General features: G+C 42.2%; 1 protein-coding gene across 6 annotated transcripts in view; it reads left to right on the forward strand.

Annotated features, from left to right (window-relative positions):
* The window catches only part of RPTOR (regulatory associated protein of MTOR complex 1), a 313,806-nt gene that overhangs the window by 47,500 nt on the left and 239,378 nt on the right, over positions 1-26,928 (forward strand). For all 6 annotated transcript variants that reach the window (XM_073312077.2, XM_073312081.2, XM_073312080.2 and 3 more), the window contains exon 3: positions 3,494-3,576. In XM_073312077.2, the coding sequence (XP_073168178.1) occupies positions 3,494-3,576 (83 nt within the window). The remainder of the gene's footprint in view (positions 1-3,493; positions 3,577-26,928) is intronic.

A 26,928-nucleotide genomic window follows, 5' to 3' on the forward strand; every position in this document is an offset into this window, starting at 1 on the left:
CTGTTGAATACTGTGCCGCAGTCTGGGGCTCCAGTAGTCATTGTGGCTAGTTGGACTCAATCAACCCTGCCCTTTGTATCCTTACTTTTGCGATGTGGACAGTTCCAGTCTCCTACCTTCCACTCACGGCTAACATTGCTCCCCCTGGTGGTTAAATGTGAAGGCAGAGCCCTGGCCACATTATTGTGTGCAGGCAATTGTTCAAACAGCTTACTTCACAATTTCATCTCAAAGCCATATCGAAAACACTGGGGCTGACGTCAGATGCCCTTTTACTGAAATAGTTGAGCCTCTCAAATGTTACGAATTACACCTGAGAGGACACGCACACAAATGCTGCGTATTACACCTGGTAGGACACGCACAGTTCGAATCTAGGTTGAGGCACATAAACAAAGTCCACAACTGCAGAGTTCCCAAAAGACACTAAGTTTATTACGCTCGAGAGTGGTGCCCCCCTGCTAGCCAGGAGGGGACCCTAAATACAGATTATACAAAGGTTATATACTTTTTAGCAAAGCATGTTGCCCTCGTGCATTGGAAACCTTAGCCAATAAACAAACCCTTGTCTTATCTACCACCTATCCCTGCTTGGTGCGTTCCTCGTGCTATACCAGTATGTTAATTACACAGCATGGTCCTAAAGCCATGCATCAGTAACCTTTATTATCAGGATGGGAGGCCTCACATCAAGTCCAAGAGACAGGGAGTTAGAGACTGACAAAAACCAGATACTGGGAGTCAAGGCAGGCTGGAGACAAGGAGGAGGATTTTCACAGGGATTCAGTATCTAAGGATCACTCCTCCTGGTGTATGATGTGCTGGCATTTAAACAATGGTGGGCCCCAAACCAAAATGGAGTCACGTGCTAACTTTTCCTTAACACAAACGGTATGTTGGACGCAACCTTTCTAGGGAACAATGGCAACAAGTGATATGGGACTATATTTTGGATCTATGGCGCATTTCTTGGCAGATAGACAACTCAGATCTGCATCTCCTTGTCTCTCTAGATCAGATTGTGTATGCCCCTCAGAACAATCATATGAATCGGAAGATCCTTCTTGTTATAACAGGAGATGTTGTAATTGCAGGTGGTTTAACTTACATCTTTACTGGTGGGGCTTCCTGAGCTCCCCATCCTTCCCCTGGGGAGCTCAAGAACAAACAGTGTGCCATCTGGTTATGGATTGCTCGATCATCTTGTTGGTGGAGGGTGCACTTGATGTCCACAGATGCTGCTGCTGTGATAGGGGCTATGTCACTTTCTTAACATCTAGTTAGTTGTTTTTGCTGTTAGAAGCCATATGCCAGAAAAAGCTTTTGGTCTGGTAAGAAAATCTCAGTAACCATAAAAAAAAACCCTTTAGCTTCCCCCATACTTTATAAAGTGGTGTTATGAAATTCTGGTGCTGGAGGTATGCAATGGAGTATTTATGCTAAAGAAAACACTAATATGACTTCATCAGTTTTATGAACCTTGCTTTTTGAATCAACAAGATTCTACATTAAACTGGCCAGTACTAGCTTCTAGATTCTTGATACTCATTGTGGCCAGTTACACGGCCATGGGCTTTGAGTAAAGCAGATAAACAGCAGCTGAAATTGCCAAGTATATTGGAACAGTGTCTACGGAGATGAACTTTGTGCTCAAAAGTATAAAAAGCTTTAAAAAGGAGTTAACCAAATCTCTGTTAATAAACCTTTTCTGAGTATTAATATAAAATCTAGGTCCTCTCACTGCCATTGTTCCCCTCCCTTACCCCCAAGATTGGTGTATTTTTTGTTGTTGGCTCTTATTTAATATTCAAAGATTTAATATTTAAAAACCTAAAGTTACACCTCACATTTTTCCTAAGAAGATTTTGACTTCCCACTTTGAGGAAAAAATGTTCCTATTGCAAGTTATTGCAGACAGTGCTGCTCTTCAATTCTGTATAACAGTAGATAAACCTGGGGTCAATTCCTATGGATACTGCCCTTAGGTAACTATGGTGAAAAACTTTGTGAATGAATTTGAAACTGATGGTTTTACCTTTAAAATAAATATCTTGAATCATGGAAGAAGCCTGTCTTAGACTATCATGAAAATATTTTATTACATGCACTAGCCAGGAGGCTTAAAGTGAGGAAAACTTTATTCTCTCTCTTAAAAAGGTTGTAGACCAGGGGTAGGCAACTTATGGCACGTGTGCCGAAGGCAGCATGCGAGCTGATTTTCAGTGGCACTCACACTGCCCGGGTCCTGGCCACCGGTCCCAGGGGCTATGCTGCTGGCCTGGATTACCAGCCGCCGGCCCCCTGCCAACTGGGGTTCTGTCCACCGGCCCCGCTCAGCCTGCTGCCGGCCCCAGGTCCCGGCCACCAGTCCAGGGGGCTCTGCTGCCAGCCTGGAGTCCTGGCCGCCGACCTGGGGCTCTGCAGCTGCCCCCAGCTGTGGCCCACTGGCCCCAGCCTGGGGCAGTGAGGGGTGCAGACAGGGGCAAGAGGGGGCGCAGTTCACACCCACCTTAAAAATTGTTCCAGCGCCACTCTACTGGGATATTTTTAAGTCCTGATTTGCTGCTTACCTCACGATCATGCCACGTGGAACAGCGCGCTGCGTTGAACGATGAGATTAGAATGTACATGCAGGAACTGGAATCGGGATTTTCTTACAGATTTCCAACGATTTGGCCCAATGCTTTCTTTTCTAATTAAACCTGAAAAGTTCAAAGAAAGCGACTTGGATTTGTCTGTATTGCAGTGGATGGGTGTTGAAGATTTCAAAATGCAGGCCATTCAGTTAAAAAGCTCAGAATTGTGGGCATCCAAGTCTGTTCTGACCTGCTGGAGGTCTATGCCAGCGAAATTTAACTGTTCGAAGAAAATTGCGTTTGCAATGCTTTCAGCATTTGGATCTACATACCTGCGTGAACAGGTATTTTCACACATGAAATCTGTCCTCTGTCCCTCTCGGAGCCAGTTAACAACTGATCACTCAGAAGCCTGTGTGCAGCTTACAGTATCCAAATAGGTGCCAGACATTGGAAAACTCAGCAAGGGCAAGGATCACACTAAACTGATAAGATCTGCATTTTAATTTAATTTTAAATGAAGCTTCTTAAACATTTTAAAAACCTTATTTACTTTACATACAACAATAGTTTAGTTATATATTATAGACTTATAGAAAGATACCTTCTAAAACCATTAAAATGTATTACTGGCATGTGAAACCTTAAATTAGAGTGAATAAATGAAGACTCAGCACACCACTTCTGAAAGGTTGTAGACCATACTTCTGCACAAATAGTGACTACCCAGACCATTAATTTTGCCATCTGAGTTCATATTGAACTTGACAGAAACCTAGCCTGGAGTAAGTGAAGTTGGGTTATGGAGTCAAATACTCATTGAAATGGATTTTTATTTATTTATTTTTTTTTGCCTTGTGTAAAAGCAGGCAATTTAGTAGTGATCAAAAATACTCATTTATGTTTTCTATTTCTAGATCCTCTGTCAATGGGTCCTCAAAAAGCTCTGGAAACCATTGGTGCAAATTTACAAAAGCAGTATGAAAACTGGCAGCCCAGGGTAAGTGCGTGTATTTGTTCTTGACTTTCCCCACAGTACCTGTCCCTGCATACCCGATACTATTATGGGATAAACTGGCTTAGGTTAAAAAGGAAGTTATGCATCTATTATATAACTTAGTGATCTCGCAGCCTCCATTGCTTGCCTGTCCATGCTCGTGGATAGATGCTTGCAGGCTCTCAAACTCAGTTAGCTTTATGCTTCATGTCGCTCCTGGCAGTGGTTCCCAAACTTGTTCAGCCACTAGGGCAGGGAAAGCCTCTGGCGGGCCAGGCCGGTTTGTTTACCTGCCGCGGCCGCAGGTTTGGCTGATCGTGGCTCCCAGTGGCCGCGGTTCGCTGCTCCAGGCCAATGGGAGCTGCTGAAAGCGGCAGCCAGTATGTCCCTCAGCCCGCGCCGCTTCCAGCAGCTCCCATTGGCCTGGAGCAGCGAACCGCAGCCGTGATCAGCCGAACCTGTGGACACGGCTGGTAAACAAACTGGCCCGGCCCGCCAGGGGCTTTCCCTGCACAAGCGGTGGAACAAGTTTGGGAACCACTGCTCTTGGCTAATGCTTTGTTTAACCATGGCAGGGGTAATTGTTCAAACTCTAGATGCTACATTTGATATATTTATTAATTTTTTTTTTTACCAGATCATGGTCTCTTTTCTGTAATGAAAATGTTCTTGGTACATTTCTGCAACCTCAGCTACTTGGAATGTGTATCTCTTGGCTCGCACTACTAAGTGGGAGCCAAGAGATACACATTCCATTTCTTAATGTTTTGGGTGGAACAAACTAATAATCTTGTAAGGCCTGTAGCTAATATATGTTCCTGATTTTGCTGAGAGGTACTTTTAGGGTTCAGTCACTGACTGTTAACTCTGCCTCCTAATGCAGTGGTTCTTAACCTGTTTACCACTGTGTGCCGCATATGCAGCTCTTAGTGTTATGTGGGATGCATCCCACACTAGTGTGTGTGTGTATAATATATATACACACACACACACACACACACTCTCTCTCTCTCTCTCTCTCTCTCTCTCTCCCCCCCCCCCCCCCCCCCCCCCCCACCTACCTACTTACCTGGCTCTGAGGGTGTCACGTGGGCCGCAGCTGTGTACTGATTGGTCCGCAAGTGGGCTGTGGGTTGAGAATCACTGGCCTAATGTATGGCAGGCATATATTTTAGAAATGAAAATGTAATGAAGATTTGATCATAATGGCATAAAGCAGGTGACAAATAGCCAGCAGCTTGCAGCTGTCTTTTCATTCCTTACTTTAAAATCACTTTTGAACCTTGGGTAAATTTCTTCGCTTCCTGATATTTCAGTGCTCAACATTTTAGGAGCCTCATTAAGGCTCATGAGGATGGAAGTGTATCATTTAATTTTTAAAAAAATAAAATTTTAAAACCTATTGAGTTATCCCCAGCATCATTAATTTCCTAGTTTGTCCTGTCCATGTCCTTTTCTACATGTCTTATGTTAGACTGTGAACTATTTGGGGCAAAATATCTTCCTCCTTATGTACTGTACAGCATTGAGCACATTGTCATTGTTACACATTAACTTCTCAATATGAAATGCATTTTATGTGACCTGGTTTGTTCAGAGGAGAAGCAGCTTTACCAGTTGGGTTTGACTAAAATTTATGTTGTGCTTTATATCTTATACTGGTGGTTGAAATTGTTTTATTTCCTTATGTTTGTGAACTTAGTCCTTCATGGTTATTGTTTCATCTTTTCCTTTTAACTCATATTTTCAATATTTTGATCAGCATCTTTGAGGTTCATATAACTTATGAGGGGACTGCTGTGCTTCCTGCCTGCTATACTGCCAATCTTATTGTTTCATGTACAAAATCAATCTACTGTTTTTATTTTTTTTTGGCTGAAATCTTCATCAGTGGATGGTTTCAGAGTAACAGCCGAGTTAGTCTGTATTCGCAAAAAGAAAAGGAGTACTTGTGGCACCTTAGAGACTAACCAATTTATTTGAGCATGAGTGGATGGTTTAGGAGCATGTCTTGAAATCTGGAAAATGTCTTTGGTATTTTGTTCCACTCAAAGCAGCGATGCTTGCTGAGAAGGACTTTGCCTTGGTTTTAGAAATGCCCTCAGGTAGTTTTAATCAGTCATTCTAGTTAAAATCTAATTGGTTATGCGTTGACATGAGGATGTTTCATAATTAATTATTTCTATATAATTTATAAAATCAATATAGATAATACATTTTGTTTTTTGTTTGGTCCTTGAGCCATGAGGCACCCAGTCTTGCTGTTTTCATGGCAGGCATCTCTTCCTGAAGACATTTTTGTTCTTTGTAAGGTCTTTGTTCAAGGTGATAGGTAGGTATCTGTTAAGTTTTTTAGTACCTTTATCTAGCTTGGCTTTCGTGGTGAGGGTATTCTTCCATTGGAGCAGAAATGGTTCCCTTGGAGTACAGTTGCTGTAGGAGTCCTGTTCCATCTTGTTCTGTCCTCCATAGGTTCTCATACCACACTCATCACCATAGTACGTGAATGCCTTTCAGTAGTGCATTAAGTAATGCAATTAAACATCTGTCACATGGCATGTGTTCTCTCATTGGGTATGTCTACACTGCAATTAAAAACTCTCTTGGCTAGCCTGTGCCTGTTGACTTGGGCTTAGGTTGTGGGGCTGTTTAATTCCAATTTGGACTTCAGGGCTGGGGCTGCCGCCTGAGCTCTGGGACCATCCTACCTCACAGGATCTTAGAGTCTGGGCTTCAACCCAAGCCCAGAAGTCTACACTGCAATTAAACAGCCCCTGAGCCCATGCCCTGAGTCAGCTGTCAAGGTCAGCTTTTGGTGTCTAATTGCAGTGTAGACATGCCCATTGTTCCCCCAAGCGAAGAAGTGTATGCAGTTTTATTTTGGTAGCGTTTTTGGTAGGGTGGTTTTTGATATTAAATATACAGGTTGCTGTGTGTGTGTGTGTGTGTTAGAGAAGGCAAAGTCAAAGAAATGCACCTTGCACCTGCAGTGGAAGATGGTGAGGTTTGTGACAGTCATTCATTCTTGGGCTGGTTCATTCCACAGTCTTAGAGCAGCCCCCATGTAAGTAGTCTCCAGCACAGAAGATCTTTACCCTTATTGTAGAGAATTCCATTGTGTCAGAAGAGCAAAGTTATTGCCCACAGTCTACCTTTTCTGATACACTAAAGAAAAGTGACAAGTTTAGTAGAGGATGTAGAAGGTATAGTGAAACTAGGCAGCCTTTCAATCCATTATCATAGTTCCTACATTTTCTGTCTCAAAGCCAGAGAAACAGTAACATTTGAGCAGAGATAATTAATCTATTCAGAACAGTCTCTACCTGTTAATAGCGTTTAATTTTCCTATTATTTCATGGTGACGGGCTGGGAGTGAACAGCCAGATCTACAGATCACTTTCTCTATACAACTGTTTTTAGTTAAGTATTAAATGGATGTGTGTTTTTGCATCAGCATTTCATTCTTTTAATAGGTATTTGTTTGAGGGCCCTGTCTTAGTTGTAACTCAAAATGTATTTAAGACAGGTTAATTTTCTTTTTACATTTTCATTTTGGGTATACTGGAAACTTTCTCTTTTGATTCCCCTTTTTCAGGTAAAGGGTTTCATAATTTTTGTGTTGCACAGAAAACCCAATTTCATAGGCCTCTTCCTTTAACTGTTTTCTTTGAGCTCTTATGTAACTTGTAGTATTATAAGGTTACTTAAAAGGGGTGTGCCATCTGGAGTGAGAGACAGGTTTGACTACAAGGTCCTCCTGAGTACTGACAAGAGTATGCCCTGTGTGTGAAACATCAAAATAGTTGTAATGAGTGACACTGGTTATTACACATGATTGCATTTATTACATTTTCTCTCTTTTACCAGAAGAAGTTGGTCCAATAAAAGATATTACCTCACCCATCTGGTCTCTGCATTTATTAAGTAATGGAATTTTAAATTTTCATAGTACAGGTCACGTCAGGTATCTTCCATTTCAACAGTAATTGGGGAAATTAATGCTCTAGAACACATCTGATGTAAAACTCATAATATACTGTGTGGAATCTAACAGTAGACCAGTAAAACACCTTGGTGCACAGTAAAAACAAACGTGTCTATGCTGTTTTCATAACTGAGCCCATGGTACTGGAGACTGGTGAACAGGCCTCTGTAGCAGCAGGTACTCTGTGTGTGGGAAGACCTCATGCTGCCTTGTAGAGTTTGCACAAAACATGAGGCAATTACTGAGCTCAGATGTTTGTGTGCAAGGTGCCTGGCTCTTAAAAGTAAATCACAGCCCTTTGAAACATTGCAAAGCTAAACACGTACCACTTTATTGCACTCTACAGGGCTCTTGAGTTTTCTGCAGTAATAAAGCGAACTTGATGTAACATCTGCAATAAAACAATAGGAACATTATTGAATTTCCTAGATCTTTGATGTAAATATTAATAGATCTAGTTTTGTCTCTTTTGCGGTTTTTGACATGGCTGGAGATTTGGGGGAGGAAAGAAGACTTGGAAAGGGAAAAATTTGGCAAACTGAAATAAGGCCAGGTCATTAAAACCTTCTGAGAGAGCTAGCTTTGTGGAGCTGCCTGTGTGAACTAGGAAACACCTGTTGATATCTTTCATATAGTGCAGGCATAAATAGTGCTAATTAACTGTATGCTGACCACTGAACACCTAGGATCATCTTCCCAGTACAGTTCTTAAGATTTATCATCCAAGAATTATCACAGGACATCACTGCCAGTGCAGTCTTGTTTGTCTGATGTCCTTCATAGGATGTTGTTTGAATCAATGTCTAGGAAATTATTGGTCTGAAAAAAATACAAATACATTAGGCAGAAATCCTGAAGAGGGGCAAGCTTGAAAATTCTATTTGTTTCTGGTTGCTTCCAGGCTGTGTCTGGTACATATTTCCTTGCCAGGTCTTATTGAGCCCCTTCCTAAATAATTTATCAGTTTGCCATTGCTTGAAGTATTTCTTCTGATTAAATTTAAGACTTTTGCTTTATTGCTGTGTAGCTATATAAATTTGTATGCTGCAGGAGGGGAAAAACACTTCAGCCGTTGTTTCATCTGCAAAATACTGAGGTTAAATAACATTTCAGTCATTTCATTGCAAGTCTCAAATGAAAGTTTTATTGGGAAAAGGGAGTAGGAGATTACAAAGCTGCGGGCGTACAGTGAAGAATTTCTCTCTCCGAAGAATTTTCGTCACAAATTAGAATGTTGGCAGTTCAGGATGGAGATAATTTAGGTGGTGGTGAAAAAAATGAATTGGGGAAAAAGCAGCCTTTTCTATACACTGCCACCCTCCTTTCCTGGAGCAAAATACTTGATAGGTTTACTTTACAAATTCTTCATGTACTCAGTAAAAAATATTTAGATGAGAGAAACTGATCAAACTTAAACGGTATCTATCTGTATGTGTTCTTCCCTTCCTTCCCCTCACAGGGTACTGCCACCATCATAAAAGTAATGATAGGGAATAGTCAATTACACCTCGGCCTATGTGTGATGGCAGAGTGTGGTGAAGGTTTCAATTTTGCTGAGTGAGATGATGATTGGTGTTGGCAACAGTGCATATACACCAGGAAAATCCATCATGCAGTGCAAAAGGGATGAACTTCCTTTAGCTTAGTTCCCTGTGTGAAAAATCGAGACATAGTCAAGCATGCAGTAACGTGGGAACAATAGACATCTAATTGTTGACAGCACTACTGCAGTGATGAGTTTCACAAATATGCAGACGCTACTGTGGCCCCCTTCTGTACAGAGCCTACTGCTACATGAATCAAAAATTGGAAGTCCATCTAAGCACAGCCTGAGGCTTGAGTTCTTGTTTAAAGGTTCTGAAGAATTTTTGTGACAGAGATAGATGATTGTGTAGCAGAGGGGGTCATGTGGGAGGGTGAGATAGAAGGGCAGCTTGCTACAGTCACGCTTTACAATTTAGTATTCCTTTTCTGATGACCTTGCATGAGAGAACACAAATGTTTTTCTGTAACCTCTTGGCTGGACTCCCCTGAATCGGGCTAGAACTGCCTGGGTATAAAAAGCACTAATTCCCCATTGTAGTTTGGCTGTTAAGCATGGAGCATTACACAGAAACTGCATTGTAAAAAGTCTTCCCGTGGTCACTGACAGGTTCTCATAAGGGTGCTGAATATCACCCCTTGCTCTGGTTGTAATGATCAGCTCTTCAGCTGCCTGGATTCTATCCTTCCCTGGACACTGAGGTCTGCTTACTTCATATTGTGTATGTATTTGTGACAAATTGTAAATGAGGATGTGTAGCCAGAGGCAAAATTGTAGGCTGGATGGCACACAGTTTACATAATTCAGGATCTGATGTGAAGTAGTTTGCAGCATATGCTCATTAAATTTGCATGAATTTAGATTTTTTTTCTATTTGATTGACTGTGGTTTTTAATACTTTTTTGTCTTTTAACTCCAAACTGCTCAGAATACTCAGAATAATGTTGGCTCCAATATATGTTTTGTTTGAATTTCACCCTTGTTTTAACAATGCTCTGCGATTCTGCAGTATAGTCACTATTCAGAGACTCTGAATTGTGCTCCTGAACCAGACGCTTCTGCAATACCATACTTTATTCCCACACAGTAACTTCCTCAACTCCCTACAGGCCAAAAAGTGATGTTTAACAAGTGTTCCTGAATAAAGGTCAGGTTGACAAACCTAGTTTAAAATAATTCTTCACATTCCTGTACTGCCACTGCGTCACATTAGTGACCCACAGAAGATGAAATCTCATCTGTCCGCGCTACCTTATCATAACTAGACTGAGCAATTTGACCTTTTAAGAACTTTTGTGTGTGTGTGTGCGTGCAGTGTGGCACTCATTACTACTGTGCTGAGTACCCTAAAATGCTACAGCTATATACTAGTAGGGCTTTGCACAGCCATCTGGAAGGCTGAAATTCAGGAGCGTGTGCAATTCCCTCGTACTCCCTGGCAATGATGAACGTACAGCAGAGGCAGTAAGCTTGATCAAACAGGGAAGAGTGCTCTCATAGACTCCAAGGCCAGAAGGGATTGTCATGTTCAGCTAGTCTGACATCCTGCATAGCATTGGCCGTAGAACTTCCCCCCCCAAATAATTCCTAGAGGACATCTTTTGGAAAAACATCCAATCTTGATTTAAAAATCAAGTGGTGGAGGATTCACCATGAGCCTTGGTAAATTGTCCCAATGGTTAATTATCATAGAATCATAGAATATCAGGGTTGGAAGGGACCTCAGGAGGTCATCTAGTTCAACCCCCTGCTCAAAGCAGGACCAATCCCCAACTAAATCATCCCAGCCAGGGCTTTGTCAAGCCTGACCTTAAAAATATCTCAGGAAGGAGATTCCACCGCCTCCCTAGGTAACGCATTCCAGTGTTTCACCACCCTCCTAGTGAACAAGTTTTTCCTAATATACAGCCTAAACTTCCCCCACTGCAACTTGAGACCATTACTCCTTATTCTGTCATCAGCTACCACTGAGAACAGTCTAGATCTATCCTCTTTGGAACCCCCTTTCAGGTAGTTGAAAGCAGCTATCAAATCCCCCCTCATTCTTCTCTTCTGCAGACTAAACAATCCCAGTTCCCTCAGCCTCTCGTCATAAGTCATGTGTTCCAGTCCCCTAATCATTTTTATTGCCCTCCGCTGGACTCTTTCCAATTTTTCCACATCCTTCTTGAAGTGTGGGGCCCAAAACTGGACACAGTACTCCAGATGAGGCCTCACCAATGTTGAATAGAGGGGAACGATCACGTTCCCCTGATCCTCACTGTTAACAACTTACACTTTATTTCCAGTTTGAATTTGTCTAGTTTCAATTTTATACCTTTTTCTGCTAGACTGAACAGTCCATTATATTAAATATCTGTTTCCTATGTAGATACATACAGACTAATCAAGTCACCCTTTAGTCTTCTCTATATTAAGCTAAATAGATTGAACTCCTTGAGTCTGTCACTATAAGGCATGTTTTCTAGTCTCATAGACTCATAGATATTAAGGTCAGAAGGGACCATTATGATAATCTAGTCTGACCTCCTGCACAATGCAAGCCACAGAATCTCATCCACCCACTCCTGCAATAAACCTCTCACCTATGTCTGAGTTATTGAAGTCCTCAAATCGTGGTTTAAAGACTTCAATCTTTAGTCCTTTAATCATTCTTGTGACTCTCCTCGGAACCCTGTGCAATTTATCAGCATACTTCTTGAGGATATTGTCCAAGAGTGGCCCCTTTGGAGTTGGTGTTGACCAGCTTGTTGGCCAGATTTGTTATAATTTAGGGCCTCAGAAGCAAGAAGGAGATGGAATTATTAAGGCAAACCGACTTTGTGAAGGTTGGTGTACTGATCTTAGTATCATGTTTGCAACACTTGGACTCCTCTAGTTCCAATTCCAGAAGGTGACCCATCTCTTTGTTCTTCTGACTGAGGTCCTTTCTGCTCTGTATGCACTCTAAAGATCCCATGGCGGTATTTGTAGGACGAGGAAAGGGTTTGCTGCCCCAGTGTTCTGGGGCAAAATTTCTTTCTTCATAGATTTTCAGTACAGGAACTCCTCACTTAAAGTCGTCCCGGTTAATGTTGTTTCATTGTTACGTTGCTGATCAATTAGGGAACATTTCTCATTTTAGTTGTGCAATGCTCCCTTGTAACGTGGTTTGGGAGCCGCCTGCTTTGTCCACTGCTTGCAGGAAGAGCAGCCCGTTGCAGCTAGCTGGTGGTGGTTGGAACCAGGGTGGACCGGCAGCCCCTCTATTAGCTCCCCGCTCTCCTAAGTTCCCTGTGCAGCAGCTGCCCAGCAGGCTATCCATTGCCGGCAGTTCAGCTGTCCCTCCCCACCACTGTCATGTGCTGCTCCTGCCCTCTGCCTTGGAGTTGCTCCCCAAGACTCCTGCTTGCTGTGTGTGGGGGGAGGGGAAGAAGATGGGGGCTAATGTCAGGGTGTCCCCCTCCCCCCTGCTCCTGCACCCGGCTTACCCCATCTTCCATAGAGCAGGAGGGACATATGGATGGAGGGGGTTGCTGTCCAGTCTCAGCTTGGTGATCCAATTAACAAAGCAGTGTACTTCTGACCCCATTCTTCATACTTAAAGGGGAAATGCGCATCTCTATCTCTCAAAGACACACAGGGTTGTGTGTCTGTCTCTGTCTGCCCTCCCTCCTTTTCTGCTGCCTTGTAGAGTATGAGAGTTAACCCTTGAGGGCTCAGCCAATTGCTAGTTCATCATTTGGTAGTAAGGCATTCCCTAGGAAATATCCCACCCTCCGACTCCTCCCCCTCAACTGAGCTTCACAATCATCATCACTGTGTACCAGTATTAAATTGTTTGTTTAAAACTTACACTGTGTGCCTGTGTGTGTGTATGTATGAATATATACATATGTCTCTCTCTCTCTGTGTGTGTGTGTGTATGTATGTTTATGTAGTCTTTTGTCTGGTGAAAAAAATTTCCCTGGAACCCAACCGCCTCATTTACATTAATTCTTATGGGGAAATTGGATTCGCTTAACATCGTTTCACTTAAAGTCGCATTTTTCAGGAATGTAACTACAACGTTAAGTGAGGAATTCCTGTATCTTGATTGCTGCTCTTTATTCCTGAGGTGATTGCATTTTACTGGTGATATATCTAAATTTTATTCTGTGCTTGTGTGTGGCTTTTTATTCTTGTTTTTTCTGTTTTGCTTTGTTTTTTGAGTTAAGTTTGGTTTATGAAGGTGCTAACACTTGGTTTATTATGTATGGGAAACAGTCATGCTGGAGTGAGATTTTAGTGCCATTGTTTGAGGGTGGATTATTTAACTTTGACATTCTTTTTTATTTGATACACTTAGCGGCCATGGCAAAAATAATTGTTTGTAAATAAAATAACTGTACCACTTTGAGAGTCTACCAAAATGTTTATTTTTAAAAAATGCCGTGTGATTGAATAAATAAACCAAAAATGTGTTAGCTTAGTGGTTCGCGGTGCGTCTGGAAAAGGCACCTGCTGTGGATGAGCAATGGAGAGCTGGCTAGTGACATGGTTCTGGGTGTTTTCCTTGTTTCCTGCCATTGCTTTTGAAGTTGCCACACAGAGGTTAATGTTGACTGTCAATGGGAAGGGAGTTAATGGAGATATAGTCTTGGGACTCAGAAGTAGACTACATTATGAAAAAGTCTGTGAGCCTGTTAACTTACAGGTTGGCAATCACAAAGAATAAGTGAGGAAAGTCAAACTTGGTTCACTTTCTTTTTATTCACCTGGAATATAAAATCCCCATCTTTTTCTTTTTTTGGTAGGGGAGTGTGTGAAAATTCAATGAGCAGAACTGATTTAGGAACTCTCCTTGTTTCCTATGCAGTTCATCTGTGTACTTGATCCAGACTTCCTCACTTTTTTCCTCCTGGGCCCACAAGCTTTTCTAGGCAGTGACTCTAAAGTTGCAGTAACGCTAGCCAGCTTTAGGCTCTGACGACATTGGCGCTTTACAGTGCTGCACCTTTCTCGCTCAGGAGTGTGGAAAAAACACCCCCAAGCACAGGAAGTTACAGCGCTGTAAAGCGCCAGTGTAAACAGTGCCCTAGCGCTGGGAGCTAATCCCCTCGTGGAGGTGGAGTACCAGGAGCGCTGGGAGAGCTCTCTCCCAACGCTGGCGCACGACCACACTCGCGCTTCAAAGCGATGCCACGGGAGCGCTCCCCCCGGCAGCGCTTTGAAGTTTCGAGTGTAGCCATACCCTTAGACACCTCTTTTGTTACATTGACTTGAAGCATCTCGTCTCATCCAACAGTAGTAGTGTGTATTCTGTGGACTATGAGAATTGTGTTTGTGTTTTACTTTGATCACCAAAACGAAGGCATTAAGATAACCAATATTCATTTTGATCATGCTGATGCAACAGAGACCATAAAAGCGAAAGCTCTTCAGTTCATTGTCCGATCTCAAAGAGAGAGGGTGCACTACTGGGCTTTGTGATTGCAAGTCACTGAACAAATCCTATATTAAACTTCTGGACAGTCGAACATCAAACTCCTTTTTAACAATTGCACTGCAATATAATAGCCTATGGAAAATAACAGAATTTTTTTTATGTAGCTTGTGGTTACTGTTTTTTGGCTCTCTCTGGAAGTTTAGCATTTTTTAGCTCCACACTTAAAATCAGGTTTCAGAGTAACAGCCCTGTTAGTCTGTATTCGCAAAAAGAAAAGGAGGACTTGTGGCACCTTAGAGACTAACCAATTTATTTGAGCATAAGCTTTCGTGAGCTACAGCTCACTTCATCGGATGCACCCACACGCTCAGATATCTCTATCCCTGTCCATCATGACTCAACCCTGTTCCAGTGGGTCCAACTGTGGAGAAAAAGGTTAGTTTAATTTCAGTCCTTGCTCCTTGCCTCTGAGTCTGTCAAGTAAGGTGTCGCTCATGCCAACTGATCCGATGAAGTGAGCTGTAGCTCACGAAAGCTTATGCTCAAATTGGTTAGTCTCTAAGGTGCCACAAGTACACTTAAAATTGTGTGTGTGCTTGGTATTCTCAACGCGGTTAGCTGTGGGCAATAATACAACCTGTACTGCAGTTGGAAAGAGCAGCCCCTTACTTGACAGACTCGGATGCAAGGAGCAAGGATTGAAATTAAACTAACCTTTTTCTCCACAGTTGGACCCACTGGAACGGGGTTGAGTCATGATGGACAGGGATAGAGGTATCTGAGCGTGTGGGTGCAAGAGAGAGGAAAGGTTGCATTGCCTCTGTATCAGTTTTGTGGATTGCGGACTTCCATCTGCCATAGTTCATTATCACTAACTTAATGTACAGATTTCAGAAAAAAAATTAAATGGGATGTGCATTTGAGTCTGGGTATTTCCTGTACTTTCAGGCTAACTGGAGTGGCACCACGGTTCAGTGAATATTCTACAATCATTGTTAGAGCGCAGAGCCTGAGTGTGTGTGCTTTCTAAACAAGCACTCCTATCTCTGCGAAGTGAGTAGACATTGGCCCGCGCTGCTTGAGCCTTGGAAGCGAGCCAGTGAAAGGTGTAATGGTGTGAAGCGCTCAGCGAGCGAACTGTTTCAAGTGAGTACACTGAAAAAAGTGTGCAGATGAGCTGCAATCATCATGCTGTCCAGCCTCATGCTTCATTACTCTGTTAGTCGGCTGGGAGAATGCCAGAGCTCCCCAGCCGACTCTTCTCTCTCACAGTGGAAACGTGTGTGAGCAGCAGCCTCTCCTTGTATTCCAGCTGTAGCAGACTTTGCTTCAAAAAGAGTCCAGCAAATAAGTAGATTTAGTGTGTGTCAGGGTTCCTTCCTCACTCTGAACTCTGGGGTACAGAGGTGGGAACCCACATGCAAGACCCCCTAAACTTATTTTTACCAGCTTAGGTTAAAAACTTTCCCAAGGCACAAATTCCACCTTGTCCTTGAACAGTACGCTGCCACCACCAAGTGATTTAGACAAAGAATCAGGGAAAGGACCACTTGGAGTTCCTGTTCCCCCAAAATATCCCCCCAAGCCCTTACACCCCCTTTCCGGGGGAGGCTTGAGAATAATATCCTAACCAATTGGTTACAAAGTGAACACAGACCCAAATCCCTGGATCTTTGGACGCCAAAAAAAAAAAATCAATCAGTTCTTAGAAGAAGAATTTTATTTAAAAAAAAAGAAAAGGCAAAAATCCCTTCTGTAAAATCAGGTTGGAAGATAACTTTACAAGGTAACAAAAGATGCACAAAACATAGAGGAACCCCCTCTAGCCTTAGTTTCAAAGTTAAACCAAAACAGGGATAAACTTCCCTCCAGCAAAGGGAAAATTCACAAGTTGAGAAAACAAAGATAAACTAATACGCCTTGCCTGGCTGTACTTACAATTTCTTTAATATGAGACACTGGTTCAGAATGGTTTGGAGGACATGGATTGATGTCCGGTCCCTCTTAATCCCAAGAGCGAACGAACACAGAAGCAAAGAACCCAAAACAAAGCCCCTCCCCTGGTTTGAAAGTATCTTTTGTCCCCATTGGTTCCTTTGGTCAGGTGCCAACCAGGTTATTTGAGCTTCTTAACCTCTTACAGGTAAGAAGGAATTTTAGGCTTCCCGTATGGTTATGAAATGTGTATCAAAAACAAAAGGAGTTTTTTGTATAAATGTGGTAAAGGAATTGGCCTGGCAAAAGGATCAAGTTCCAGGCCATGGAGGTGAAATACAATAGGAAGATTCCTCATCTGAGGTTAGGTGTGTGTCACAAGGTCAGTGTTCGTCAACCCAGCCAGAGCACATTTAATAAAACTAGCTGCGGAATGAGTAACAGGGAAAGGCTAGTTGTAAAAAAATGTGGTTTTATTCCTTCAGTGAAAGTGCGTTTGTATAAAGGACTATGGCAATGGTAGTTAAAAATGTTTTTTTCACAGTCTGCATTGATTTGGGAGAGGGAGAAAGCTGGGGTCCTGCTACGTTGTTATGGTGGCATCTCTGCCTTTGCACAGAGACTTATACTGCTGCAACTGATAGACATAATTTGGGTGTTTCCATTTAAAGGCTTTTCTTGTATTGAGTTCAGCATTGTTTCTATATCATGTAATAAACTGCCTGAATGATTGTAGGGAGTGGGAGATGTTAATCTGTCTCTGCGATTCAATCACACTAAATTGGGTGGCTTGTCATCTGTGGAACATGTATCCCCCCTCTTTCTGCTTTGTGAAGCCAAGAGCTATGAGGGCCTTTCATACTCCTCATGATAATGAAGGGCCTCAAAACCCAGTCACTGCAAATAAAAAAAAGTTGTTTTCCACCTGCTTTTAACCCTGAGTTAAACAAACATGTGGAAATCATTGAGCACAATATTAATTTTTCTGGTTCAGGTGCTACAATGTAATCACCTTCCTTCCTGATTCCCCCTTTCTCTCCCCTCATTTCTTTGAGATATTTATCTTCGGTAACAGCATGGAGATATTTTGATGCTGAGGGATCTGTATTGAATATTTATTAGAACCACATCTGACTGACCTCCAGTGGAGGAGGAATTGCCTGTGGCAGCCAAGAGTGTTAATCAGGGCAGAAGTGTGGCTGAGTTCAGAGGACCTGGAAGGCAGAAGATAAAACTTGTTCTTAATAGTGGCATTGGGAAGGGTTGCCTAGGCCAAATTTTGGCATTCAAGAACAACTCTGCATCTTCCTTCTCTTTTTAATAATAATTAAGGACTATCTGTTGTTCAGTATTACTGAATGCTGAAGACACAATGTTGCTGCCCAATGTCTTCAGGTCCATTGCCTTATGCTGTTCCCATGTAGATTCTCCATTACTTTTGTTACTGTGGTTTATTAAAGGGCAGACAATGAGATCTCTGGACTCACTTGTCTGAGAGATCTAGAAATGTTATGGCCCTTTACACTCCATTTGGCCTGTATAAATTTTATAAATATACATTTAGTGGCTTGTGTCCTCTTGTCATTGAGCTCAAGTGGGTGGCAAGACCAGGGGGAATAGAGAGATGGGTAAGGAAGGGGTGTCAGGATCGAAGGGGTAGACTCCAGCACTCATTATTGAAATTATAGTAGAACAGTGGCCTGAGGGAATTGGGAAATCAAGTGCTAATCCCAGGTATGCATTGCCTGTTTATGTTAAGTGTTACAGGAAGCGACAAGTTAGGAGTGAGGTAATATCTTTTATTGGACTAATTTCTGTTGGTGAAAGAGAAGCTTTTGAGCCACACAGAGCTCTCAGGTCTGTGTGGCTCAAAAGCTTGTCTCTCTCACCAACAGAAGTTGGTCCAATAAAAGATTCTACCTCATCCGCCTTGTCTCTCTAATATCCTGGGACCGACACAGTTACAACTACACTGAATACATAAAATGGAAGTGTCAATTACAATAATTTAAAATAGTTGACATTTAATCTTTTCTAAGTGACCTGTGCCCAGGAGAGAGATTCTTCAATAGCATCTGTCTGCCATTGCACTTAACTGTACCATTTTTCAGGGAAGATTTTTGTAGCCAGTGTCATGATGTGCTTTGTCTCTTGGAACTGGCATCTACCAATGAATCAAGGTCTTTGGGGAGTTAGGGGAGGGGAAGCAGTTGCTCATATAGTACTTAAAAATTGCATATTTTTTGTGCCATGCCTCAGAGGAAACAGAGATGCTTTTCCGAGTATGTCTGCAGCTGGAGTTGGGCCTGATTCCCAGCTCGCCCAGACATGCTCGTGCTAACTCTCATGGAGCTAACATGCTAAAAATGGTAGTGTAGCCACGATAGCATGGGCACTGGCAAGCGGCAGCACGGGCTAGCTGCCCTAAGTATGTTCCCACTGGGACCAGGCAGAGTGTACTCAGGGCAGCTACCCAATGCCGCGGCTCGCTGCTGCCCATGCTACTGTGGCTACACTACTATGTTTAGCGTGCTCGCTCAATGAGAGTTAGTGCGAGTATGTCTGCGTGCACTGGGAATTGCACCCCAGCTCCAAGTGTTAGACATAGCCTCTAACCAACCCAGGTTTCTTCTTTGTCTCTTCTGATCCCCTGCCAAACAGTTGTCTTAATTTTAAAGTTAATGCAGCCAAGATATTTGAAGCCACATCATTTACCCCTTTCTGCATGTAGTTTGTTGTTGATGCTGTTGTAGCCATCATTAGATATCTCTGGACTTTGATACGGTTTCTGAAGTTTCACTCTCCTTGTGTTGCTTCCCTCGTCCTAATTAACTGGTGTGCTGCCTAGTGTACATCAAAGGCTGAGCATTTCCTGACGAGTAACTAGTTAAGCATGAAAGCTAATTGAATACATGACCTAATTATTGGGTCGTCTCCAAGTCATTGCTCTTTATTTCTGTAGGGTTTTTCTTATACAACCACAGCAAATATTAACTACTATTGCAAGAGAAATCCTGGAGAATTCCCAAGGGAGAAAGTATATGGAAAAAACTTGCCTTTCATCTCCCCAAAGCACGTCTTGGGAAAATCTGATTTTGTTAAACAAGGTTCACAGTTATATACCTTGGTCTGCTATCAGATGCTGTCACAAGATTGCAAAGCTTTTATTATTTTATTTGCTAAGGCCTACTGAATTTAAAGAACATGATAAAGGCATTTTATCAGTAATGTATGTTCTGGTGAGGCTTGACAATATAGACTATTGCTCTTTTCATAGATTCATAGATATTAAGGTCGGAAGGGACCATTATGATCATCTAGTCCGACCTGCACAACGCAGGCCACAGAATCTCACCCACCCACTCCTGCGAAAAACCTCTCTCCTATATCTGAGCTATTGAAGTCTTTAAACCACGATTTGAGGACTTCAAGGTGCAGAGAATCCTCCAGCAAATGACCCATGCCCCATGCTACAGAGGAAGATGAAAAACCTCCAGGGCGTCTTCCACGGTGGCACGGTATCAAACACCTTACTTAGATCCACTACGTTTCCTTTGTCTAAAAAATCTGTTACTTTCTCAAAGAAGGAGATCAGGTTGGTCTGGCACGATCTACCTTTTGTAAAACCGTGTTGTATTTTGTCCCATTTACCATTGACGTCAATGTCCTTAACTACTTTCTCCTTCAAAATTTTTTCCAAGACCTTGCATACTACAGATGTCAAACTAACAGGCCTGTAGTTACCTGGATCACTTTTTTTTTCCTTTCTTAAAAATAGGAACTATGATAGCAATTCTCCAATCATATGGTGCAACCTCTGAGTTTAGAGATTCATTAAAAATTCGTGCTAATGGGCTTGCAATTTCCTGTGCCAATTCCTTTAATATTCTTGGATGAAGATTATCTGGGTCTCCCGATTTAGTCCCATTAAGATGTTAGAGTTTCGCTTCTACCTCAGATATGGTAATATCTACCTCCATATCCTCATTCCCATTTGTCATGCTACTATTATCCCTAAGATCCTCTTTATCCTTATTAAAGACTGAGGCAAAGTATTTGTTTAGATATCGGGCCATGCCTAGATTATCCTTGACCTCCACTCCATCCTCAGTGTTTAGCCGTCCCACTTCTTCTTTCTTTGTTTTCTTCTTATTTATATGGCTATAGAACCTTGTACTTTGCAAGGTCCAACTCTACTTGACTTTTAGCCTGTCTCACTTTATCCCTACATGTTCTGACCTCAATAAGGTAGCTTTCCTTGCTGATCCCTCCCATCTTCCACTCTCTGTATGCTTTCTGCTTTTTCTTAATCACCTCTCTCAGATGCTTGCTCATCCAGCTTGGTCTACAACTCCTGCCTATGAATTTTTTCCCCTTTCTTGGGATGCAGGATTCTGATAGCTTCTGCAGCTTTGATTTAAAGTAATCCCAGGCCTCCTCTGCCTTTAGATCCATGAGTTCTTCAGTCCAATCCACTTCCCTAACTAATGTCCTTAATTTTTGAAAGTCAGCCCTTTTGAAATCAAAAACCCTAGTCGCTGATTTATTTTTTTTAATCCTTCCATTTAGTTTGAACTGAATTAGCTCATGATCACTTGAACCAAGATTGTCCCCTACAACCATTTCTTCTATGAGGGCCTCACTACTCACCAAAACCAAATCTATGGCATCCCCTCTAGTCGGTTCAGCAACTACATTATGAAGGAATCCATCAGCTGTCGCATCTAGGAAAATCTGAGCCCTATTATTATTACTAGCACTCGTCCTCCAGTCTATATCTGGGATGTTAAAGTCTCCCATGATCACTCAGTTTCCATTAGTTTTTACTTCATTAAAAACGTTAAAGAGGACTCTATCTATATCCAAATCAGATCCCGGCGGTCTATAGCACACCCCAAGCACTATCCCAGGGGAGGCTCTAGTCGTTTTCTTCCCCAATGTAATTTTTGCCCAGACGAACTCTGTCTTATTCATTCCATCGCTTCTTATTTCTTTACATTCTACCTCATCCTTGATAGACAATGTTACTCCACCACCTCTACCTTTATTTCTGTCTTTCCTAAACAGCACATGCCCTTCGATACCCGTACTCCAGTCACGACTCCTATGCCACCAGGTCTCTGTTATACCTGTAATATCTGGTTTCCCTTCCTGCACCAGTAGCTCTAGTTCCTCCATTTTGTTACCCAGGCTCCTCGCACTGGGGTACAAACATCTTGCTGTTTGGCCTCGCTCGCGTTCTGTATCCGATTAGGCACGGTCATTCTACAGCCAGTAGAACCTATTAGACTGGTATCCACGCTGCCCTTCCTCCTTATATACATTCTCCTACCCACGGCTGTATCCTTTCTTACTTTGTTTTCTTCCCTCTCAATGCTAAAATCCGGCATGGAGATTACCTGGACATCTCCCAACCATCTCCCCCAAATTCCTAGTTTAAAGCTCTCTTAATCAGTTGTGCCAACCTCCATCCTAGAAGTCTATTTCCTTCCCTATTCAGATGAAGTCCATCCCAAGAGAACTGTCCTCTGTCCATGAATGCCTCCCAGTGGCCATACATCCCAAAGCCCTCCTTATAGCACCACTGCCTAAGCCATCTGTTGATAGTCATCATCTTGTCACACCTTTGTTGCCCTTCTCTAGGAACAGGCAGAATCCCACTAAAGATCACCTGAGCCTCAATTTCCTTAAGTGTCTTCCCCAGCCTAGCATAGTCTCCCTTCATACGTTCCAGTGAGAATCTAGCTGTATCATTTGTTCCCACATGAAGGATAATTAGGGGATTCTTTCCATCTCCCTTTAGGATCCTTTTCAACCTCAGGTCTACATCCCATATCTTAGCACCTGGAAGACAGCACACCCTTCTATTCTCTGGATCAGCTCTGGTTACAGGCCTGTCTATTCTTTTCAGTAAAGAGTCCCTGCTCACACAGACCTGCCTTTTCCTGGTGACGGTGCTATTCTCCAGTCTATCCCCTGTTCCCTCTGGCTGCAAGTTCTTTCCATTTCTATTCTCCCTTGTAATCCTCTTCAACCCATCCTGTATCCTGAAGCTCATATTTGGTGTAGCCTGCATTGACCCTTCCCCTTTTCCTTTAGGACTAGCCGCTTTTCTCTTCTTCCTTGCCCTTCCACCTTCAGTGACTACCTGCTGAGCCCCTTCTTCATTTTCCAACTCTGCAAACCTGTTCTTGAGCTCTGTTTCTCCTTCACTAGCCCGTCTTTTCCTCTGCCTGGTTCTTTTAGTCACTTGCTTCCACTGACCACTTTCCTTACCCAGTCTCCCCTCAGAATTCCTCAGTCCTGATTTCATCTGCAAGTCTGAGCTTTTCCCTTCAGATACCTCATGTCTTTGCTCCATAATCTGCTCAAACCCCTTTCTAAACTCAACCAGACTTTCCAGCTGCATCTCCAAACCTCGGATCTTTACTTCCATCAGCTCTATCAGACAGCATTTCATGGAGACAAAACTCTTACCAGGTGCCCCCTCCAGGATCATGTACATACCACAGCTTCCACATCCACTCATCTTCATTGTGTCTTCCACTACATGGGTCACTCCCACTGCTGCCTCTGTATCTGTCATAGCCTTCCCACTAAATCCTGTTAATCTGGGAAACACAAACCACCCCAAAACAACCCCACCCACAGCAAAAACAAACCCCAAACAAGCAGCACAAGACAAACTCCCCTTACAAACGCCCACTGAAACTCCCCTGTTGACAGCTCTGTTCGCTAGCTCCTGTGCCTCTACAGCGGTCTGATTAATCTTGCCAAAGATTTGAGTTTTCAGTTGTCAGTAAGGAAAAGTCAGCTTTCTGAATTAGAAGAGGGCTTTGATTTGTTTTCCCAATTAATTATGTGAGCATTTATTACAATAAGGAGTATGTTTAAGTTAAAGCAGCTTTTTGAAAAGTAGCAGACTTTCCCAGTCACTAGATAACTCAGCCAGTCAGCTGTTGGACAATGCTGACTGCCTGTCATATACATTCTCTTTAGAGACCATAGCTGAGTCACTGCTAAATTGAGGATCTGAAATGGTCTAGTGCTATTCTTGGACAAATCACAAACAACTCCTTTGCAAATAGCAAATTCTTTCAGATTTGCATTTTAAGAAGGGTTCACTTTGGCAAGGAACAGCTCAGAAGATAATCCACTTCTTCCCATTTAGTGTCTTGGTATCTTACTTTTGGGGAAAATGGATTCACCTCACAGTAGCGGGGGATTATGAGGCTTAATTAATGTTGATAAAGTGCTTTCAGTTCATCAAATGGAGGATGGAATAATAACAAAATAAAGTGATTAATTTTGGAATGCTCTATCAAAGTGTAGAAGCCTAGTGGTCCTGCATGTCTCTTATTTTGTCTCAGTACTGACTTTGGCTTTCATATGTGAAGGCTCCATCCTCAGTAAGAGCAACAATTCTTCTGGTAGGATCTCGGAATCAGAGAGGAACCAGGTTTGGGTTGTATCTGTCTGTGCTAATGCTAGGCATGTAGCCCAGCACTCAGTGAGCAAGAAGTCAGCACCTATCCAGACTTTTTATTCTTTTACAGTTTCACTGGAACAATAGAAAAAGACAAGAATCAAAGGCTCACAGTTAAGAGCCCAGCATCAACTTTAACTCTGGCCCTTTCCACACAACTCTATTTACTTTTGGAATGACCCTCATGAGCTATCATTTGAAACTTGAGTATTCCCAATTATGATTAGATGCTGTTTACTGGGAGGACTTTACTGGGGTCTGTTATTAGTGACTTGGATAGTGAAGTAAAGAAGATGCATATAAAATATGCAGACACCAAGCTAGGAGGGGTTGCAAGCACTTTGTCAAGGTCATTTTGAATTCTAATTCTGTCCTCCAAATTGGAGAATAGGTCTGAAATCACCAAGATGAAATTCAGTGAAGACAAATGCAGTGTACTACATTTAGGAACAAAAAACCCAACAAGTGTCATTTGTAAGACACAAGAGATAATTGTCCCACTCTACTTGGCATTGGTGAGGCCTCAGCTAGTGTAGTGTGTCCAATTTTGGGTTCCATATTTCAAGAAAGAGGTGGAAAAATTTGAGAGAGTACAGAGGAGAGCAAAATATGATAAAAAGTGTATCATGACCTATAACTAAAGATTTTTTTTTTAAAAGGCATGTTTAAAAAAAAGAAGACTGAGAAGGACATAAAAAGAAAAGGAGTACTTGTGGCACCTTAGAGACTAACAAATTTATTTGAGCATAAGCTTTCGTGAGCTACAGCTCACTTCATCAGATGAAAGCTTATGCTCACGAAAGCTTACGCTCAAATAAATTTGTTAGTCTCTAAGGTGCCACAAGTACTCTTTTTTTCTTTTTGCGAATACAGACTAACACGGCTGCTACTCTGAAACCTGAGGAGGACATGTGAAGTCTTCAGATATGAGAAGGGCTGTTATAAAGAGGACAGTGATCTATTTTTCTCCATGCCCACTGAAGGTAGGGCAGGAAATAATTGGCTTAATCTGCAGCAAGGGAGATTTAGGTTAGAAATTAGAAAAAACTTTCTAACAATTAGGATAGTTAAACACTGGAATAGGCTTCCAAGGGAGGCTGTGGAATTCCCATCATTGGAGGTTTGTAAGAGCAGGTTAGTTGTGCCAAGGATGGTCTCGGTATACTTGGTCCTGCCTCAGTGCAAGAGGCTGCAATAGATGAGCTCTCAAGGTCCCTTCCAGCCCTATAGTTCTGTGATTTTATGTTTTTCCCCAACAAGGACCCCAGCCTCATTCTGTGCATGTTCTTTTAACATAGGTTTTAAATTTAACTTTTTCAAACCTTCTAAAAGGCAAATTAAAAAAAAACGAATTTCCATCATGTAGAACCATATTGACCTCTGCATGATACCGAGCGGAAGTAGAATCTGTAAATCTACAGCAAAGACCTCTGCCACATTGAGCTAACAAAGGCTTGCATTCTATGAACTACTTAGACTGTCTTCTAGCTTCCTTTATTTCCAACATTTTTAACCGTGGTTCCAGTTTTTCTTCATTCAGATGTTGAGGTTTTTTATTAACTGAATTGTTCTAATGCTTCAGATTTAGCTATATTCAACTCTAACAATTTTGTATGACAACTTGTTAGGTTTGTTGAGATTTTTTTACACCCTTGAAGCTTGGAAAAATTGGTAAAATACAATTTGGAGGACATATGTAGGGAGTCTGGGACTTCTGCAGACTTTATAAGCTGCATGTGACTCTCAGCCAGTGCTCTCTAACATAGCGGTGCTCAGAATGGTAGGGCTTAGTTCTTCCATTGAAGTGGTGACAAGCTCGATTTGACCCCTAAGCAACTTTTTCATTAATGGTGCTGCATATGTCAATTAAGTTCTGTTTCTCCTTATGGTCTAGAGCAGGGGTTTTCAACGTTTTTTTCATTTGCGGATCCCTAAAAATCTCGAATGGAGGCGTGGACCTTTTTGGAAATCTTAGACATAGTCTGCAGACCCACAACAGTCTGTGGATCACAGGTTGAAAACCACTGGCCTAGAGAGTCACCAATGCTCATAATACCAGTTCAAGTTGGTTTTAAGATGGCACTGGAAAAAGATAAGAATCCTTAAAAATGGTACTCCTTACTTTTTGAAGTGTCATATATGGAGCTTTTCTGGACCACCTCAAACAATGCCACCCCCCTGTGGCAGGCAAGCATTTCTTTGGAAATTAGAGCAGCGATAAATGTCAGCCTTAGAATGCAATGTATCTTGGATCCTTAACTATGGAGTTTGTGATTTTATAACACTACCAAGCTGAGGCAAGGGTTGGCAGACAATCAGGATTTTCATGTCAGAGCATGTTTGTAGGACCGTTGAACTCTTGATGTTTCTCTGCCCTCATTCAAGACATGCAGAAAGACCTGTTATCAGAAAGGCTTCATGAAAGGGCTAAGCAGCTCTGCCTGCTCAAATCTGATTGTTTTTCGGTAATTACCACCCAGCCTCTGCTTGACCTATTTAAAAATACATTGTCTTTGTATTCAGTGAAACCTAGTGAATCAGTGGAGATTAGGGGCAGAGTAGAGCCTGCTACAGATCCACTGAAAGTGACTGGGGTGCTCTTTATCCAATAAATAACATTGAACATTCTCTGAACAAGAATTTGGTAATTGGGGTTTGGACATGCAAATTACATTCAATTAAGACATTTATTTTTTTCCTCTAAATCATTTCAGAAGCTTTATAACCAACTCTGGTGCCACATGGGGGAAATTGGAGAGTTGTATTTATTATCCTGTTCATTTCCCTAGGATAGAGTGGAAGAGTCAAGATACACTTATCTTTACACCTTCCCCTTTTCCTTACTTCTACTTCCCCGTTACTAATCTCCACTTATCATACCTTTTTGCTATTCTTTTTCCTTCCCCATAGCCAGTATGCTATTCGTTGACCTGAACACCCTTGCATTACGCTCTTGACGTGCACCCAGCAGACTGAGAGCACAACTAGCATTGAAATGT

Source organism: Lepidochelys kempii, chromosome 14, assembly GCF_965140285.1.
Source record: "Lepidochelys kempii isolate rLepKem1 chromosome 14, rLepKem1.hap1, whole genome shotgun sequence".
Lineage (NCBI taxonomy): Eukaryota > Metazoa > Chordata > Testudines > Cheloniidae > Lepidochelys > Lepidochelys kempii.